At 39.6% G+C, this 22,070-nt stretch overlaps 4 protein-coding genes across 7 annotated transcripts in view; 1 reads left to right on the top strand and 3 right to left on the bottom strand.

Moving 5' to 3' along the window:
- LOC130296610 (zinc finger protein 345-like) overlaps positions 1–22,070 on the bottom strand; it is a 632,251-nt gene that overhangs the window by 89,579 nt on the left and 520,602 nt on the right. The gene's annotated exons all lie outside the window — the stretch shown is intronic.
- LOC130296708 (zinc finger protein 260-like) overlaps positions 1–22,070 on the bottom strand; it is a 473,195-nt gene that overhangs the window by 244,112 nt on the left and 207,013 nt on the right. The window lies entirely within an intron of this gene.
- LOC130296437 (oocyte zinc finger protein XlCOF7.1-like) overlaps positions 1–22,070 on the bottom strand; it is a 327,909-nt gene that overhangs the window by 177,367 nt on the left and 128,472 nt on the right. The gene's annotated exons all lie outside the window — the stretch shown is intronic.
- Positions 2,476–22,070, top strand: part of LOC130296651 (gastrula zinc finger protein XlCGF26.1-like) — a 41,074-nt gene continuing 21,479 nt past the window's right edge. The window contains exons 1-4 of one of the 4 annotated variants that reach the window (XM_056548430.1): positions 2,476–2,521; positions 5,037–5,157; positions 17,030–17,291; positions 17,388–17,415. In XM_056548430.1, coding sequence (XP_056404405.1) covers positions 17,049–17,291; positions 17,388–17,415 — 271 coding nt within the window. In that variant the 5' untranslated portion in view covers positions 2,476–2,521; positions 5,037–5,157; positions 17,030–17,048. Of the gene's footprint in view, positions 2,522–5,036; positions 5,158–5,347; positions 5,501–17,029; positions 17,416–17,691; positions 17,890–22,070 lie in introns of those variants that run through there. The other 3 variants (XM_056548412.1, XM_056548421.1, XM_056548440.1) reach the window with 3 other exon arrangements.

Below are 22,070 nucleotides of genomic sequence, written 5' to 3'. Positions count from 1 at the left end.
CAAAATTGCACTCTGTCACAGACTATTAGGAATGGACTGCTGGGTATTATACCATCTGCAGACTAGTATAACCAGTAGACAATTCTTTGTAGAACAAAGGGGGACATTTATCAAAACCTGTGCAGAGGAAAAGTTGCCCAGTTGCCCATAGCAACCAATCAGATCGCTTCTTTCATTTTTAACAAGGCCTCTGCAAAATGAAAGAAGAGATCTGATTGGTTGCTATGGGCAACTCAGCAACTTTTCCTCTGCACAGTTTTTTTTTTTTAAACAAATTTTATTGAATTTTCATTGTTATAAACAAACATCACACATTGATAGTTAAGTGCGGAATATCGTCGAATAGGAGCCATAAGAACATTCAATAAATTACATAACCAGAAACTGTAAACTCCACACAGCTAATGGATAACCCAAGTGGACATGCGCGGCAGTATCACAATATTCATTCGCCTCGCTCTAATTAGGCGTGCCATGTTCGTAGTATGTTAGAAGTCAAGGTCAAGAGGTAAGTCGTAATGGACCCAGTGAATCACTCAAAACCCCAAGACAGTACCAGTCTGTCGAGCTAAAGGGCTTAACTATGTCCTCGATTTCAGCTGATGTGTAGTGTGTAACAATAAAATCTTGCCATTTGGCGAAATATTTTGCCGTGTTTGTGTTCATGTGTCGTTCAGTATCAAGCCTATCTATCCCACATAACAATTTAAGTTGCGATATGACCATGGTGATTGTGGGAACAGAAGGGGAGAGCCAGGCTGCGAAGATACACCTAAGTGCCACTAAGAGGACAATGTGAACTAATTGGGGTGTTTTGGTGGGGCCTTGGTCGGTCAAGTCAGGTGGTCTAAACTGATGAAACAATAGGGCTCTTGGTGTATGTGGTAGTGACATTTCCCATTTCTCTCTGATGTATGATATAATCATTTGCCAATATCTTTCTGTATGGGGGCACGTCCAAACTCCATGCCACATATTCGTCAAAGGGGTAGCACATTTAGGGCAGGCCGTGATACGATCGGGGAAATCCGGGGAAGGCAGTATGTTAAACCCATATAAGGCTTTGTGAGCCATTTTGTAGTAGGTTTCACGCCATCTCTCATTGATAATGCATTTACGGATGATATTCCACCCATTCAAGATACATTCCGAAATATCGTCTCCTGGTACCCATGAGGTCCACGCTGAAAAAATAGAAGAGGGTGTAAATTTCAGTAGTACTTTCCTAAGGGATGTGTATATCATAGAGATGGACAATTTACGGGGTTCCGAACCAATAAGATAGTCTAGTTCGTTCTTTGTGGCCTCTTTGGACAGGTTACGCAATCGACTAAAGAAGAAGGAGCATATCTGTTGCATAGGGAATGCATGAGACGGGGGAAGGTTGTGTAGGGAGAGCAGTGTGGTTGGTCGGAGCCATCGTTTCTGAGTAACGTCCATAAAGTGCTTGGCCGTCGTGAGGCCCTTGTCCCTCTGCACAGTTTTGATAAATTTCCCCCAAAGACACTGAATTGCACTGAAAAATTCTTCCTGCCTCCTCTGCTTAGGTTTATGAAGTTGAGGCAGCTTGTTGACATGTATGAGGCAATACACAGCTCTCTGCCCCTCTCTGTAATACTATGCTGAAGAAAGTGACTGGGAGGTTAATGCCTGCAGCTGCAGTAAAAATCCTTTTCAGTGAAAAAAAAAACACTGCTCTCAGTCCACGAGAACGCTGATGTGACTAGGAGGATGTTAATTGCTGCTGGACTTCGCTTTTCTCTGCTGTAACACACACAGGCTCTGCGACCTATGATCCTTCTGCAGTGTATTGTAATTAAGTGAATGGCTGTAAGATGGCTGCCGATTATATAGGGCTGTGACATCACAGGGGTGACTGGCTGCATCCTGCATGTGATTCAGGGTCATCCCACCTACTTCCCTTCACGCCTTCCCAGCATTCCTTGCCCCATGTCCTGACATGTGGATCCGCCATTTTAGATGCCCTGGAGCCTGCACCGCAGTAAATGAAGTTTAATTAAGCGATTTTCGCAACAGAATCGTGGAGATATTCGTATTCGTTGCAAATCGAATATTTACTGAAATTCGTACCAAATTCGGGTTCATCAGCTTTGATTCGCTCATCTCTAAATACTATAATACATGTGAAGGCAGCATCAACATACGATGCTTTTGTATGTCGGGGCCATCGCATGAACGGCTATCCGGCAGCGCTGACTGCTTCAGCTGCCGCCGGATAGCCGTTTACGGTGCCCTGTGTGCTCCGGTGTTGGTCTCCTACCTGTCCTCGGGGCTTTGGAGCATCCTCTTCGGGATCCCCTGCTCGTTATCACGTCGCTGTACACGCCGTCCCGTCATCCAATAGGAGCCGCGTGCGTAGTGACGTGATGACGGCGACTTGAGAGCGACGAGCCCGGGCAGCAGAAACGTTCCGGAGCGGCGGGGACACAACGGGGACGCAGCGACATCAATGGACGGCGACATCCAGGGTAGCGGTGACGGGTCCGGAGAGCAGGGACAGGTGAGTATAAATTCCTATTCTTTACATGGATCCCTCAACATACGATGGTTTCAACAAAACGATGGTTCATTTGGAACGGATTACCATCGTATGTTGAGGGACCACTGTACTATAATACTATAATACATGTATATACTATAATACTATAATACATGTATATACTATAATACTATAATACATGTATATACTATAATACTATAATACATATATATACTATAATACATGTATATACTATAATACTATAATACATGTATATACTATAATACTATAATACATGTATACACTATAATACTATAATACATGTATATACTATAATACTATAATACATGTATATACTATAATACATGTATATACTATAATACATGTATATACTATAATACTATAATACATGTATATACTATAATACTATAATACATGTATATACTATAATACTATAATACATGTATATACTATAATACTATAATACATGTATATACTATAATACATGTATATACTATAATACTATAATACATGTATATACTATAATACTATAATACATGTATACACTATAATACTATAATACATGTATATACTATAATACTAAAATACATGTATACACTATAATACCTGTATATGCTATAATACATGTATATACTATAATACTATAATACATGTATACACTATAATACTATAATACATGTATATACTATAATACTATTATACATGTATATACTATAATACATGTATATACTATAATACTATAATACATGTATATACTATAATACTATAATACATGTATATACTATAATACTAAAATACATGTATACACTATAATACTATTATACCTGTATATGCTATAATACTATAATACATGTATATACTATAATACATGTATATACTATAATACTATAATACATGTATATACTATAATACTATAATACATGTATACACTATAATACTATAATACATGTATACACTATAATACTATAATACATGTATATACTATAATACTATAATACATGTATATACTATAATACTATAATACATGTATACACTATAATACTATAATACATGTATACACTATAATACTATAATACATGTATACACTATAATACTATAATACATGTATATACTATAATACTATAATACATGTATATACTATAATACATGTATATACTATAATACATGTATACACTATAATACTATAATACATGTATACACTATAATACTATAATACATGCATACGCTATAATACTATAATACATGTATATACTTTAATACATGTATATACTATAATACTATAATACATGTATACACTATAATACTATAATACATGTATATACTATAATACTATAATACATGCATACGCTATAATACTATAATACATGTATATACTATAATACATGTATATACTATAATACTATAATACATGTATATACTATAATACATGTATATACTATAATACATGTATATACTATAATACATGTATATACTATAATACTATAATACATGTATATACTATAATACTATAATACATGTATATACTATAATACATGTATATACTATAATACTATAATACATGTATATACTATAATACTATAATACATATATATACTATAATACATGTATATACTATAATACTATAATACATGTATACACTATAATACTATAATACATGTATATGCTATAATACTATAATACATGTATACACTATAATACTATAATACATGTATATACTATAATACTATAATACATGTATATACTATAATACATGTATATACTATAATACTATAATACATGTATATACTATAATACTATAATACATGTATATACTACAATACTATAATACATGTATATACTATAATACTATAATACATGTATACACTATAATACTATAATACATGTATATGCTATAATACTATAATACATGTATACACTATAATACTATAATACATGTATATACTATAATACTATAATACATGTATATACTATAATACATGTATATACTATAATACTATAATACATGTATATACTATAATACTATAATACATGTATATACTATAATACATGTATATATTATAATACTATAATACATGTATATACTATAATACTATAATACATGTATATACTATAATACATGTATATATTATAATACTATAATACATGTATATACTATAATACTATAATACATGTATATACTATAATACTATAATACATGTATATACTATAATACTATAATACATGTATATACTATAATACTATAATACATGTATATACTATAATACTATAATACATGTATATACTATAATACTATAATACATGTATATACTATAATACTATAATACATGTATATACTATAATACTATAATACATGTATATACTATAATACTATAATACATGTATACACTATAATACTATAATACATGTATATGCTATAATACTATAATACATGTATATACTATAATACTATAATACATGTATATACTATAATACTATAATACATGTATATACTATAATTTATCTCTACCCTGAGCAGATGAGCCGAGAGCAGCAGCCCCTGATCATGTGACTCCTCCTCCTCCATGTGACTGATCACCTGACTGTGACATCATCACAGGTCCTGTTAGTACACTTCCTGTACAGCTCTGAGGAAGGAGGTATGTGTATATATATCTATGTGTGTGTATATAATATATATCTGTCTCTATGTGTGTATATATATATATATATATATATATATATATATATATATATATGTGTGTGTGTGTTGTGGTAAAGTGTACAGGAAGGTGTTGGATGGTCGTATATTTCACCTGGTTTCCTCATGATAAAGGAAATCCACACGGTTATATTGCTTTAGCAGAGCATAGTCTTCTATGGCTCTTTTGTTTAAGTTAGATGGGCTGGATTTCCTGGACTGGAGGACCGGTTGGAGGTGTCAGTGCTCCAGTCCACACCCCTAATTCACTACGGGTTTCCCCTACTCCAAGGTGTTCTCAGGTGAGGCTTCCTGTGCTGATTGCTAGGGAGGAAGCCCTATAGTAAAGGCAAACCAACAAAAAGATGAAGCTGGGCACCACTGATATTACAGCTGGAAAATTGTGGGATATGAGTCCTTGCAGACCAGGGAAACAGATGCTTCACGTGTAAATATGTACAGGTACAAACACTTCAATGTAGGGAAGAAAAAAAAACCGGAGCACACACCTGAAAGTTCCTGCTGCCACGAATGTATTTACAGTTCATACACAACACGGATATAACTTCTTCCCCATGAATGCGAGCAGAGGTGAGAGGCAGGAGCATTCACCTGGATGATAGGCACTGTTTCACGCCAATTGGCATTTCTTCAGGTCCCGGTGACCGTGTGTGCTCCGTCTTTTTTTTCTTCTCTACATTGAAGTGTCCCTATAGTAAAGGGCTGTTCGCGTTTAACCCCTTAAGGACTCAGCCCATTTTGGCCTTAAGGACAATTTAATTTTTACGTTTTCATTTTTTCCTCCTCGCCTTCTAAAAATCATAACTCTTTTATATTTTCATCCACAGACTAGTATGAGGGCTTGTTTTTTGCGCGACCAGTTGTCCTTTGTAATGACATCACTCATTATATCATAAAATGTATGGCGCAACCAAAAAACACTATTTTTGTGGGGAAATTAAAACGAAAAACGCAATTTTGCTAATTTTGGAAGGTTTTGTTTTCACGCCGTACAATTTATGGTAAAAATGACGTGTTCTTTATTCTGAGGGTCAATACGATTAAAATGATACCCATTATTATATACTTTTATATTATTGTTGCGCTTAAAAAAAATCACAAACTTTTTAACCAAATTAGTACGTTTATAATCCCTTTATTTTGATGACCTATAACTTTTTTATTTTTCCGTATAAGCGGCGGTATGGGGGCTCATTTTTTGCGCCATGATCTGTACTTTTTTTTGATACCACATTTGCATGTAAAAAAAATTGAATACATTTTTTTATAATTTCTTTTTTTAATAAAATGTATTAAAAAAGTAGGAATTTTGGACTTTTTTTTTTTTCGTTCACGCCGTTAACCGTACGGGATCATTAACATTTTATTTTAATAGTTCGGACATTTATGCACGCAGCGATACCAAATATGTCTATAAAAAAAAATTTTTACGCTTTTTGGGGGTAAAATAGGAAAAAACGGCCGTTTTACTTTTTTATTGGGGGAGGGAATTTTTCACTTTTTTTTTACTTTTTTACATTTTTTTACATTTTTTTTTTACACTTGAATAGTCCCCATAGGGGACTATTCATAGCAATACCATGATTGCTAATACTGATCTGTTCTATGTATAGGACATAGAACAGATCAGTGTTATCGATCATCTCCTGCTCTGGTCTGCTCGATCACAGACCAGAGCAGGAGACGCCGGGAGCCGCACGGAGGAAGGAGAGGGGACCTCCGTGCGGCGTTATAAATGAGCGGATCCCCGCAGCAGCGATGCGGGCGATCCGATCATTCATTCAAATCGCGCACTGCCGCAGATGCCGGGATCTGTATTGATCCCGGCACCTGAGGGGTTAATGGCGGACGCCCGCGAGATCGCGGGCGTCGGCCATTGCCGGCGGGTCCCTGGCTGCGATCAGCAGCGCGTGACACGGGTATCGCTCCGATGCCCGCGGTTATGCTTAGGACGTAAAAGTACGTCCTGGTGCGTTAAGTACCACCGCACCACGACGTACATTTACGTCCTGCGTCCTTAAGGGGTTAAAGGGGTACTCAGGTGCTTACACATCTTATCCCCTATCCAAAGGATAGGGAATAAGATGCCTGATCGCGGGAGTCTCGCCGCTGGGGACGCCGCGATCATGCACGCGGCACCCCGTTTGTAATCAGTCCCCGGAGCGTGTTCGTTCCGGGTCTGATTAAGGTCGACCGCAGGGCCGGCGGCGTGTGACGTCACGCCCCGTGTGATGTCATGCTCCGCCCCTCAATGCAAGCCTACGGGAGGGAGCGTGATAGCTATCACGCCCCCTCCCGTAGGCTTGCATTGAGGGGCGGAGCGTGACATCACACGAGGGCGTGACGTCACGGGCCGCCGGCTCTGCGGTCGACCGTAATCAGACCCGGAGCGAACACCCTCCGTTCACTGTTTATAAACGGGGTCCCGCAGCTGGGGGCGCCCGCGATCAGGCATCTTATCCCCTATCCTTTGGATAGGGGATAAGATGTGTAAGCACCGGAGTACCCCTTTAAGTGTCAGAGAGACGGAGATGAGAAGCAGCCACAGCCAGAACTGCAGGTCCTACCAGGTCTTAACCTTCCTCTATGGTAGATCTTCTGCGGGGTGTGGGTGTATATATATATATATGTGTGTGTGTATTATCAGGTATAAGTAACCCTTTGGTCACCTGGTAGATCTTCTGCGGGGTGTGGGTGTATATATATATATATATATATATATATATATATATATATATATATATGTGTATTATCAGGTAAAAGTAACACATTGGTCACCTGGTAGAACTTCTGCGGGGTGTGGGTGTATATATATATATATATATATATGTGTGTGTATTATCAGGTATAAGTAACACATTGGTCACCTGGTAGAACTTCTGCGGGGTGTGGGTACCACAAGACCCGGCCATTTTTTGCACATCTGACCACTGTCACTTTAAACATTAATAACTCTGGAATGCTTTTACTTTTCATTCTGATTCCGAGATTGTTTTTTCGTGCCATATTCTTCTTTGTTAGTGGTAACATTTTTGTCGATACTTGCATCATTTCTTGGTGAAAAAATCCAAAATTTTATGAAAAATTTGTAAATTTAGCATTTTTTTTGTAACAGTCAAATGTCTTCCTCAGGGGCATAAGAGGAGACAGTGACTCAATCAATAAGATTTAGCATATAATGATCAATACTCTGTTAGTAGAGCAAAATTGTGCCGGCTACTGTGCGCACAACTGCACGGCTCCCCGCCACAGCAGGTTTGCGCAGGAGACGAGCGGGGACGCAGAAATTTTAACAGGTCTACAGACTGGACCACATGAGGCTTTCCCAGCTCACTTTTTCATGTGTGTACTGTATTTAACCACATCAGGCACAATCCAAGTCGCTACTGTATCGACGACTTGTACTTGATTTCAATTTTGCTCTACTAACAGAGTATTGATCATTATATGCTAAATCTTATTGATTGAGTCACTGTCTCCTCTTATGCCCCTGAGGAAGACATTTGACTGTTGTCAGAAACGCGTCGGGCTATATATTGGAGACGTGTAGACTGAGATAGTGACTATACACATTAGCATTTAGATTATGCAATTGTTTAATATTGACTTTAACAGGAGTCTATTTTTGCGTCATTTTGGAGGGCAAAACCACTTGCCCAATTATTTACTCACAACTTATTATATGTGTTTTAGTGATGATCTAGTAAAAGTTATGTTTTATGTCACTCCCCACCATATGCCATATTGATATTGACTGGGAGCACTGCATATTTGGGTATTTGGATACCTGACTTATCCTTTATTGTTATTAATTTTTTTGTAACTTTGAAACTCTCTGCTTATAAGGAAAGTAGACATCCCAAATAAATTATATATTGATTCACATATACTATATGTCTATTTATGTAACCCAATTTCTCTCAAGTAAGGAAATACCTCATATGTGGATGTAAAGTGCTCTGTGGGCGCACTAGAGGGTTCAGGAGGGAAGGAGCTACAATGGGATATTGGGGAGTGAATTTTGCTGAAATGTTTTTTTTTTTTTTTTTTTTGGGGGGGGGGGGGGGCATGTCGCATTTAGGAAGCACCTATGGTGCTAGAACAGCAAAAAAAAAAAACCAGTGGCACAATATTTGGGAAACTACACCCCTCAAGGAATGTAACAAGGGGTACAGTGAGCCTTAATACCCCACAGGTGTTTGACGACTTTTCGTTCATGTCGGATGAGAAAATGAAAAATTTAATTTTTTTCACTAAAATGCTAGTGTTACCCCAAATTTTAAATTTTCACAAGGGGTAATAGGAGAAAAAGCCTCTTCTGAGTATGGAAATACCCCATATGTGGATGTAAAGTGATCTGCTGGCGCACTACAATGCTCAGAAGAGGAGGAGCGCCATTGAGCTTTTGGAGAGAAAATTTGGTTGGAATGGAAGTCGGGCGCCATGTTGCTTTACAAAGCCCCCCCGTGGTGCCAGAACAGTGAACCCCCTCACATGTGACCCCATTTTGGCAACTACACCCCTCATGGAATGTAATAAGGGGTACAGTGAGTATTTACACCCCACTGGCATTTGACAGATCTTTGGAACAGTGGGCTGTGCAGATGGAAAATTAAATTTTTAATTTTCATGGACCACTGTTCCAAAAATCTGTCAGACACCTGTAGGGCGTAAATGCTCACTGCACCCCTTATTACATTCTGTGAGGGGTGTAGTTTCCAAAATGGGGTCACATGTGGGGGGGGGGTCCATTGTTCTGGCACTATGGGGGCTTTGTAAACACACATTGCCTTCAGTTTCGGAAATATTCTCTCTCCAAAATTCCAATGGTGCTCCCTCTCTTCTGAGCATTGTAGTTTGCTTGCAAAGCACTTTCCATCCACATATGGGGTATTTATATACTCAGAAGAAATGGGGCTACAAATTTAGTTTTTTTTTCTATTTTCCCTTGTGAAAATGAAAAATGTAGAGTAACACCAGCATTTTAGTGAAAAAAATTTTTTTTCATCTTCACATCCAACTTTAACAAAAATTCTTCAAACACCTGTGGGATGTTAAGGCTCACTATACCCCCTGTTACATTCTGTGAGGAGTGTAGTTTCCTAAAATCAGCCACCCCTGTGCAAATCACCAATTTAGACCTCAAATGTACATAGTGCGCTCTCACTCCTGAGCCTTGTTGTGCGCCCGCAGAACACTATGCGTCCGCATATGGGGTAGTTCTGTACTCAGGAGAAATTGCGTTACAAATTTTGAGCGTCTTTTTTTTCCTTTTACCGCTTGTGAAAATTACAAATATGGGGCAACACCAGCATGTTAGTTTAAAAAATGTAATTCTCCTTGAAATACGACAGAACTCCAAAGCGAGAGAGCGCCATGCGCATTTGAGGCCTAAATTGGGGATTGGCATCTGCCACCAAAATACCCTACGGCAGTTTTTCCCAAACAGGGTGTCTCCATCTGTTACAAAACTCCCAGCATGCCTTGACAGTCAGTGACTGTCCGGCAATACTGGGAGTTGTTGATTTTCAACAGCTGGAGGCTTCATTTTGGAAACCGTGCCATTATTTTTATTTGGGGGGGGGGGGGGGAGACAACTATATAGTGTTTTACTTTTTATTTTGTATAGGTGTAGTGTAGTGTTTTAAGGGTACATTCACACGGGGGGGGGGGGGGGGGGGGGGTTTACAGTGAGTTTCTCGCTGGGAGTTTGAGCTGTGGAAGAAAATTTGCCGCATCCCAAACTTGTAGCAGAAAACTCACAGTAAACCCGCCTGTACATTCAAATGGGGGGGGGCTGGGGCAAACCTCCAGCTGTTGCAAAACTACAACTCCCAGCATGCACTGCCAGACCATACATGCTGAGAGTTGTAGTTTTGCAGCAGCTGAAGGCGCACTGGTTGTGTATCACTGAGAGTTTGTTACTTAACTCATTGTTTCGCAGCCAATGTGCCTCCAGCTGTTGCAAAACTACAACTCCCAGCATGTACTGAGAGACCGTACATGCTGGGAGTTGGGTTAGGGCAAACCTACAGCTGTTGCAAAACTACAACTCCCAGCATGCACTGACAGAACATACATGCTGGGAGTTGTAGCTGGAGGCACACTGCTACAACTCCCAGCATGCCCTTCGGCTGTCCGTGCATGCTGGGAGTTGCAGTTATACAACAGCTAAAAGCACACTTTTTCTCCTGCTGTATCCTGCCACCTGCACCGCCGGGACCCCCGGCGCCACTCCTGAGGGGACCCCCGCCGGGCCAGGGTAAGGTAGGAGACCCCCGCCGGCCCCGATCGTCGCCCTGATCACCGCCCAGCAGGGTATCCTGCTGGGTAAGGGGGAATGGGGCTGTCACAGCCCCATTCACCCTTTTTTTTTTTTCGGGTCACCAGAGACCCGATTGACCCGGAATCGCCGAAAATCGCCGGTATGAATTTGACCGGAGATTTGTACGGGGTGCCGGGCGGGGACCGGAATTCCCATGGGCATACAGGTACGCCCTGTGTCCTTAAGGGGTTAACTATCCTACATGTTTGATCTTTGCCCTCTATAGTCATATTTACCCTACAATACATAGGGTAAGTTGTTCGGGTTGTTACGCTTGGTTGCCTTGACAGAAAATATATATCTCTCAAAAAATGCAGAACTGCTTAACCAGTCCAATTTGCAAGGTGCCAGCGCCCTGAACCTGATCTCTGTGTATATATAATGGGGGAGATTTATCAAAAACTGTCCAGAGGAAAAGTTGCTGAGTTGCCCATAGCAACCAATCAGATCGCTGCTTTCATTTTTAAAAAGTCCTCTGGACAACTCAGCAACTTTTCTTCTGAACAGGTTTTGATAAATCTCCCCCATTATGTATGAATGTATATATTGACTACTTTAACCTTTTAAGGACCAGGCACGTATGAGTACATCCCTGCGCCCTGGGTCTTAAGGACCAGGCACGTACTCATACGTCCGTGGGAATTTCACATCCCGCCGCGTGCCGGGTGGGGACCGGACCGGAGTGACTGCTGATATCTATGAGCAGGTACCCCGCGCAAATGCCCAGGGGGGTCATCAGACCCCCCCATGTCGGCGATCGGCGCAAATCGCAAGTGAATTCACACCTGCGATTTGCGCGATTCCGGGTCATTACGGGTCTATGGTGACCTGGAATATAAGGGGGATCGCGGTTGTCTAAGACACCCACAATCCCCCTGAAGCGATAGGAGTGAGGTGGCACGGGTGCCCCCCCTCCTATCCCTGCTATTGGTGGTCTAGACGCGACCACCAATAGCAGATCGGGGGCGGGGGGGGTTAACTTTAATTTTCCCCGTCCTGCCCACCCATAATAGGCGGGGCAGAACAGGGAAACGACAGAGGACCGGCGCCGGAGTCCACTTACCGATCTGCGGAGGCTGCGGGCGACGATCGGTGTCGGCGGGCGGCGATGTCGTGCAGCAGGCTCCCTGGATCCGACGGAAGCCGGTAAGTTGCCTAGCAACATCTGGAGGGCTGCAGTCCGAGACCACTATATAGTGGTCTCTATACTGTAGCACTCCAGATGTTGCAAAACTACAACTCCCAGCATGCCCAGGCAGCTGTTTGGGCATGCTGGGAGTTGTAGTTTTGCAACAGCTGGAGGGCTACAGTTTGAGACCACTATATGGTAGTCTCTGAACTATAGCCCTCCAGAGCTTGCAAAACTACAACTCCTAGCATGCCCACACAACTGTTTGCTGTCTGGGAATGCGGGGATTTGTAGTTTTGCAGCATCTGGAGGGCCACAGTTTGCAGTGGTCTCTATACTGTAGCTCTCCAGATGTTGCAAAACTGCAAATCCCAGCATGCTGGGAGTTGTAGTTGCGATCCCTCCAGCTGTTGCATAACATCTCCCAGCATGCCCTTCGGTGATCAGTACATGCTTGTAGTTGTAGTTTTGCAACAGCTGGAGGCACACTGGTTGGAAAATATTGAGTTAGATAACAGAACCTAACTGAAGGTTTTCCAACCAGTGTGCCTCCAGCTGTTGCAAAAGTACAACTCCCAGCCTGCATGGTCTGTCAGTACATGCTGGGAGTTGTAGTTTTGAAACAGCTGGAGGTTTGCCCCCCCATGTGAATGTACAGGGTACATTCACACGGGCAGGCTTGCAGTAAGTTTTTTGCTTCAAGTATGAGCTGCGGCAAATTTTTCGCCGCAACGCAAACTCCTAGCAGGGAACTCACTGTAAACCTCCGCCAGTGCGACTGTACCCTAAAAACACTACACTAACACAAAATAAAGAGTAAAACATAACATATATACCCCCTTGCACTATCCCCCCCCAAAAAAAAAAATTCTAACGTATTGTACGGCAGTGTTTCCAAAACAGAGCCTCCAGCTGTTGCAAAACAACAACTCCCAGCATTTCTGGACAGCCACTGACTGTCCAGGCATGCTGGGAGTTTAGCAACAGCTGGAGGCACCCTGTTTTGGAATCAATGGCATAGAATACCCCTATGTCCACCCCTATGCAATCCCTAATTTAGTCCTCAAATGCGCATGGCGCTCTCTCACTTCGGAGCCCTGTCGTATTTCAAGGAAACAGTTTAGGGCCACATATGGGGTATTTCCGTACTCGGGAGAAATTACTCTACAAATTTTGGGGGGCTTTTTCTCCTTTTACCCCTTATGAAAAGGAAAAGTTTGGGTCTACACCAGCCTGTTAGTGTAAAAAAAAAATTGCCCTTTATTTTTTATTTTCACGAGAGGTAAAAGGAAAAAAAAGACCCCCAAAAGTTTTGTAACGCAATTTCTCCTGAGTACGAGTGGGCGTAAAATGCTCTGCGGACGCACAACAAGGCTCAGGAGTGAGAGCGCACTATCTACATTTGAGGCCTATATTGGTGATTTGCACAGGTGTGGCTGATTTTACAGCGGTTCTGACATATACGCAAAAAAATAAATACCCACATGTGACCCCATTTTGGAAACTACACCCCTCACAGAATGTAACAAGGGGTATAGTGAGCCTTAACACCGCACAGGTGTTTGACAAATTTTCGTTAAAGTTGGATGGGAAAATGAAAATTTTTTAGTTTTTTTCACTAAAATGCTGGTTTTACCCTAAATTTTTCATTTTCAAGAGGGAAAATAAGAAAAAAGCCCCCCAAAATTTGTAACCCCATTTCTTCTGAGTAAGATAATACCCCAAATGTGGATGTAAAGTGCTCGGCGGGCGAACTACAATGCTCAGAAGAGAAGGAGCGCCATTGGGATTTTGAAGAGAAAATGTGTCTGGAATTGAAGGCCACGTGTGTTTACAAAGCCCCCGTAGTGCCAGAACAATGGACCCCCCCCCCCCACATGTGACCCCATTTTGGAAACTACACCCCTCACGTAATGTAATAAGGGGTGTTGTGAGCATTTACGCCCCACAGGTGTCTGACAGATTTTTGGAACAGTGGTCCGTGAAAATGAAAAATAAAATTTTTCATTTGCTCAGCCCACTGTTCCAAAGATCTGTAAAATGCCAGTGGGGTGTAAATACTCACTGCACCCCTTATTAAATTCTGTGAGGGGTGTAGTTTCCAAAATGGGGTCACATGTGTGTGGGGGGGGGGGGGGAGTCCACTGTTCTGGCACCACTGGGGGCTTTGTAAACGCACATGGCCCCTGACTACCATTCCAAACAAATTCACTCTTCAAAAGCTCAATGGCGCTCCTCCTCTTCTGAGCATTGTAGTTCGACCGCAGGGCACTTGACGTCCACACATGGGGTATTTCCATACTTAGAAGAAATGGGGTTACAAATTTTGGGGGTAATTTTCTCCTATTACCCCTTATAAAAATGTAAAATTTGGGGGAAAAACTGCATTTTAGTGAATTATTATAATTTTTTTCATTTACACATCCAACTTTAACAAAAAGCCGTGATATACCTCTGAGGTGTTAAGGCTCACTGTACCCCTTGTTATGTTCCTTGAGGGGTGTAGTTTCCAAAATAGTATGCCTTGTGGGTATTTTTGCTGTTCTGGCACCATAGGGGCTTCCTAAATGCGACATACCCCCCAAAAACCATTTCAGCTAAATTTGCTTTCCAAAAGCAAAATGTGACTCCTTCTCTTCTGAGCATTGTAGTTCATCCGCAGAGCATTTTATGTCCTAACATGGGGTATTTCCATACTCAGAAGAGATGGGGTTACAAATTTTGGGGGCATTTTCTCCCATTACCCTTTATAAAAATGGTAAATTTGGGAAAAAAAACTGCACTTAAGTGACATTTTTTTTTTCATTTACACATCCGACTTTAACGAAAAGTCGTCAAACACCTGAGGGGTATTAAGGCTTACTGGACCCCTTGTTACGTGCCTTGAGGGGTGTAGTTTCCAAAATGGTATGCCATGTGTTTTTTTTTCTGCAGTTCTGGTACCATAGGGCTTCCTAAATGTGACATGCCTCCCAAAAACCATTTCAGAAAAACTCACTCTCCAAAATTCCACTGTCGCTCCTTCCCTTCTGAGCCCTCTACTGCGCTCGCCGAACACTTGACATACACATATGAGGTATTTCCTTACTCGAGAGAAATTGGGTTACACATTTTGATAGGATTTTTCTCCTTTTACCCCTTGTAAAAATTCAAAAACTGGGTCTACAAGAACATGCGAGTGTAAAAAATTAAGATTTAGAATTTTCTCCTTCACTTTGCTGCTATTCCTGTGAAACACCTAAAGGGTTAACACACTTACTGAATATCATTTTGAATACGTTGAGGGGTGCAGTTTTTATAATGGGGTCATTTGTGGGGTATTTCTAATAAGAAGGCCCTTCAAATCCACTTCAAACCTGAACTGGTCCATGAAAAATTCAGATTTTGAACATTTTGTGAAAAATTGGAAAATTGCTGATGAACTTTGAAGTCCTCTGGTGTCTTCCAAAAGTAAAAACACGTCAATTTTATTATGCAAACATAAAGTAGACATATTGTATATGTGAATCAATATATAATTTATTTGGAATGTTTATTTTTCTTACAAGCAGAGAGCTTCAAAGTTAGAAAAATGCTAAATTTTCTATTTTTTCATCAAATTTTTGAATTTTTCACCAAGAAATGATGCAAGTATCGACAAAATTTTACCACTAACATAAAGTTGAATATGTCACAAAAAAACAATCTCGAAATCAGAATGAAAGGTAAAAGCATCCCAGAGTTATTAATGCTTAAAGTGAAAGTGGTCAGATGTGCATAAAAACGCTCTGGTCCTAAGGTGTAAAATGGCCTGGTCCTTAAGGGGTTAAAGGGGTTATCCAGGAAAAAACTTTTTTTTATTTATCAACTGGCTCCAGAAAGTTAAACAGATTTGTAAATTACTTCTATTAAATAATCTTAATCCTTTCAGTACTTATGAGCTTCTGAAGTTAAGGTTGTTCTTTTCTGTCTAAGTCCTCTCTGATGACACCTGTCTCGGGTTTCCCAGCCCAGTTTAGAAGCAAATCCCCATAGCAAACCTCTTCTAAACTAGGCGTTTCCCAAGACAGGTGTCATCAGAGGGGACTTAGACAGAATAGAACAACCTTAACTTCAGAAGCTCATAAGTACTGAAAGGATTAAGATTTTTTAATAGAAGTAATTTACAAATCTGTTTAACTTTCTGGAGCCAGTTGATATATATAAAAAAGTTTTTCCCTGGAATACCCCTTTAACTCCTCACTAATGGGTCATTCCAGGGGTGGGATTTAAAATTTTAACATGTTCCCTATTTGGCGCAACAATCTTTTCTGCTCATATAAAACCATCCAAATCTTCTCCTACTGTATGGTGACTTGTACTATATTTTTTTCTCAGCTCATGAATTGGAGAAGATATGAATAATATCAAAGCTCCAGAGACAGATGTGAATGGTGATGAGCAGTATATGGAGGACATCCATACAGGGAAAGATGTGTTCTATATTAATGCTACAGACATGCAGGAAGAAGAAAAGACAGATGTGAACGGTAATGAGCAGTATAAGGAGGACATTCCTACAGGGAAAGATATGATCTATAGTAATGCTACAGACATAAAGGAAGAAGAGACAGATGTGAGCGGTGATGAGCAGTATAAGGCGGACATTGCTACAGGGAAAGATCTGATCTATATTAATGCTACAGACACAAAGGAAGAAGAAGAGACAGATGTGAGCGGTGATGAGCAGTATAAGGAGGACATTCCTACAGGTAACCGTCCAGGTGAGTATACCCCATAAACGCAGAGAAGAGTCACTGATTCTATTCAGTCATATTTGTGTGTAGAATTCTTTAAGCTCTGTGTCCTGTTGGTCTTTTCTGTTGTATATTCCACCATTCAGCCAAAATGTGCTCTGTATACGGATACAAATGTGATTCGGTTAAAGGAGATAACACACGTTATATTTATAATATGGATATATATAAATATATATATATATATATATATATATATATATATATATATGTATGTATATGGGAAATATTTTTCTTACCTGAAGTCTTCATGTCCTGGAATCCGTAGGCAGCATAGATGGGTTAAAGGATTCTCCTTGACCCGGAATAGTAGTACCCTACCTACCCATCAGGCATAAATCACCTAAGAACCAGAACACCGATGTATAATATGCAGCATTAACATTTATTTGGGTTGGTAGACTTGTGTAGCCTATGGACTCCAGGAAATGGCAATTACAGGTACGAAAAAATGTCTCATTACTTAGTTGTCTTACGGTGATGCACAGATGGGACATGCGAAGCAATGCAGCCAACAAGAAAAAATGGCGGGGTTACTAGATACTCGCTCTGTGAATGACATTCCTGCCAAAGACTGACCCCTCTGATGCAGAGATATCCAGGCGGTAGTACTTCATATAGGTTGTAGGAAAGGACCAAGTGGTTGCTCTGCAAATTTGATCCATAGGCACATGATACTTCTCTCCCCACGGTGTTGCTTTTGTATAGTGTGTGTAGAGTGTGCCCTCAAGGTCAGGGGAGAGGTAACACCATCTAAGTCATAACAACGCCTTATAGTGTCTCTGATCCATCACGCTAGAGAAGCTTTACTTGTCTTTTTTCCCTCATTCGGACCTTGGAATAAGACCCAGAACCCTTCTGACTGTCTGCAGGAAGCCGCCTTTTCCAGATAGGAAGATAAAGATCTTCTCCATGAGAATCCGTAAGGACCGGTAAGACAATTTCCTGGTTCAGATTAAACATTAATGAAACCTTGAGGAGAAAACCTGGTATGGTTCTGAAGACCACCGCATCCGGCAATAGCCTGAGATAAGGCTCTCTGCAAGATAAAGCTTGGAGTTCTCCAATGTGTCTGACCAAGGTAATCACCACTAGGAATCGTGTCTTGAGAGAGAGAGAGACATTTCACCAAGGCAGAAGATAATGGTACAAAGGGTTCTCCACACCACCTTTTTAACACCAACGGAAGATCCCAGGATGGAAGAGGATGGTGATAGCTGGGCCTCAATCTTCTTAATGCCTTGAAGAATCTGGAAACCATCAATGAACAAGAAAGTTTTCCTTCCAGATGGGCATTAACCCCTTAAGGACCAGGGGGTTTTCCGTTTTTGCACTTTCGTTTTTTTCCTCCTTACCTTTAAAAAATCATAACCCTTTAAATTTTGCACCTAAAAATCCTTATTATGGCTTATTTTTTGCACCACCAATTCTACTTTGCAGTGACATCAGTCATTTTACCCAAAAATCTACGAAAAAACTAAAAATAATCATTGTGAGACAAAATTGAAAAAAAAAAACAAAACCCCATTTTGTAACTTTTGGGGGCTTCTGTTTCTACGCAGTAAATTTTTCGGTAAAAATGACACCTTATCATTATTCTGTAGGTCCATACGATTAAAATGATACCCTACTTATATAGGTTTGATATTGTCGTACTTTTGAAAAAAAATCATAACTACATGCAGGAAAATTTATAAATTTAAAATTGTCATCTTCTAACCCCTATAACTTTATTTTACCACGTATGGAGCGGTATGAGGGCTCATTTTTTGCGCCATGATCTGAAGTTTTTAGCGGTACAATTTTTGTATTGATCGGAAATTGTTGATCACTTTTTATTCATTTTTTCATGATATAAAAAGTGACCAAAAATACACTATTTTGGACTTTGGAATTTTTTTGCGCGTACGCCATTGACTGTGCAGTTTAATTAACAATATATTTTTATAACTCGGACATTTCTGCATGCGGTGATACCACATATGTTTATTTTTATTTACACTGTTTTTTTTTTTAATGGGAAAAGGGGGGTGATTCAAATTTTTAATAGGGGAGGGGTTAAATGATCTTTATTCACTTTTTTTTCACTTTTTTTTTTTGCAGTGTTATAGCTCCCATAGGGACCTATAACACTGCACACACTGATCTTTTACATTGATCACTGGTTTCTCATAGGAAACCAGTGATCGATGATTCTGCCGCTTGACTGCTCATACCTGGAAAAAAGAGAAAAGAAAAATGAAAACTTGTAAACAGTATAACTGTAATTTTCACATGTGCAAACAACACCAAATTCTTTGCCTTCAAACCTAGGGAGTGTGTCATCATCTACTATCCATTTAATATCCTAGTGGACGTTTTAAATTCCACATTAAGTCCATTCGGTTTCAAAGTATTTAACATATATATCCAGCGTAACTCACATTTCTTTAATTGCGCTTGCCTATCACCACCTCTCTTCCATGGACCTCCCAGTTTCATGTCATTTTGTGGAAAAGGGACACAAGGAAAGGGAATTAAGATTTATGATATTGGAACACATCCCGATGAATAAGAGAGGTGGTGATAGGCAAGCGCAATTAAAGAAATGTGAGTTACGCTGGATATATATGTTAAATACTTTGAAACCGAATGGACTTAATGTGGAATTTAAAACGTCCACTAGGATATTAAATGGATAGTAGATGATGACACACTCCCTAGGTTTGAAGGCAAAGAATTTGGTGTTGTTTGCACATGTGAAAATTACAGTTATACTGTTTACAAGTTTTCATTTTTCTTTTCTCTTTTTTCTTTTCTAGATCTTGGAAGGAGGAGATTTGTAGAACACTCACCTGATGTTTTAGAATGTGATTGATAATAAAGATGTTGTTTTAGAATGTATATGATAATAAAGATGTTGTTTTTAAAAAATATATATATATTTGTATTTCATGTGCACATCACGGAAGTGACGGTTGGTAAACATGTTGGGCATCAGACACCTTCTTGAGGGACATTATTCCTTGATGGTCTCTATAGGGATGGTCCATTAAATGGACCAGATTGATATATACCTGAATTGGATTGCAGCCCAGGTATAGAAGTATGTGAGGTACATGTTTCCTGCAGGCTGGATATTAGTTGGACACTTAATTGTGCGCCAGCTGGTCTCCTTTGCCGCAGAATAACCGAGATGTGACCTATGGTTGTTAATACAACATAGGGTTCATATCCATGGGTATTCCTGGTTGCTTGTATGCGGTATATGCAGGTGATGGGCAGCATAGTCATCCAGGATATAAGTTATGAAGAGACTATGGGCTAATGCAGGTCCGTTCCCTTAAACAAGATGGTGTCTGGGAGCCCGGACATCCAGTGCGCATGCGTGCCTGCGCCAGGGAGTCTGCACCTTACGTCATCACGTTTGGGGAATCATGTGACACCGGGCGTGATGACGTGGCACATGGGGATTGGCCCTGAAGCCGTCGCTTCGGTGATGATGCACGTTGTATGCGCGGATATGCGTGCAGACCAGAGTCCACGCTGCTATGTGTAATGTTTACATCAGGTGAGTGTTGTGAATCTCCGCCTATGGGTGAATATATTAATTATATAAATTCAATACAAATGTGAATATAAGGATAATAATCAATGTTAATATCGGCAGTACCGGATTTTAATTCACTACATGCACTTTATCTTTACACTCTATATATGAATGCACTAGATCATGCACTTTATTGTAATTTTGATATTTTATGAAATGTTTAATATGATATATACCCTTACACTATATTAATGAGATGATTAATGCACTTTAGGCGCCAGTTAATTGGCACCCCTATTTATATTTGTGTGGAATTGTGATATGTGCACTGCTTGATAATGACTAGAGGAGTCTAGTCGAAACGTCGCTACTTGCTGTGAACTCACTCTGTTTGTTATGGAATAAACCACTTTGAGATTTTTTCACTTTACGTTGTGTGCTATATATATATATGTATGTGTGTATATATATAAATAAATATGGCCAACTGCCATAACTAAAAATAAGACACATTGGAAATGTTTCCTTCTTTATCTCCTTTCCCTTATTACTTAATAACAAAAAATAATAATAATAAAATAAATAATTATATGGCTAACTGCCGTAACTAAAAATGACTCCAACTTGGTAAACCGTTTTTAAACACACACATTATATAAGGAAAAAAAAATATATATTTATATATATATCAACGTATATAACACAACAAACAATACATAACAACCTATATAACAGTATAACTAAATAACAGAATAACTATATAACAAAAATAACAACCTACACTAAACTATCCCATCACCCCGCCTGGACATAGGTCAAAGTCCATAGATCACAGTTTCTGTCCACTTTTTGTCCATAACTGACCAATGTCAGACCACTACCACCCCCCAAAACCCCCCACCCAACCGAAAATACACCCCTACCCAAATAATATAAACAGAACAATATATACAAAACAATATATACATACTCTACAGTAAAACAATATCACCAATACAATACACCAAACTCCCACAAGGCCCAAGTTTGGTTGCCTGCAAGCCCTTTACAGTCTATCCACAGGAAACAAAACAAAAAGGCTAAGGTGACAGGC

The sequence above is a fragment of the Hyla sarda genome, chromosome 1 (genome assembly GCF_029499605.1).
Source record: "Hyla sarda isolate aHylSar1 chromosome 1, aHylSar1.hap1, whole genome shotgun sequence".
Taxonomy (NCBI): Eukaryota; Metazoa; Chordata; class Amphibia; order Anura; family Hylidae; genus Hyla; species Hyla sarda.
This window is presented reverse-complemented; position numbering and strand designations above follow the sequence as displayed.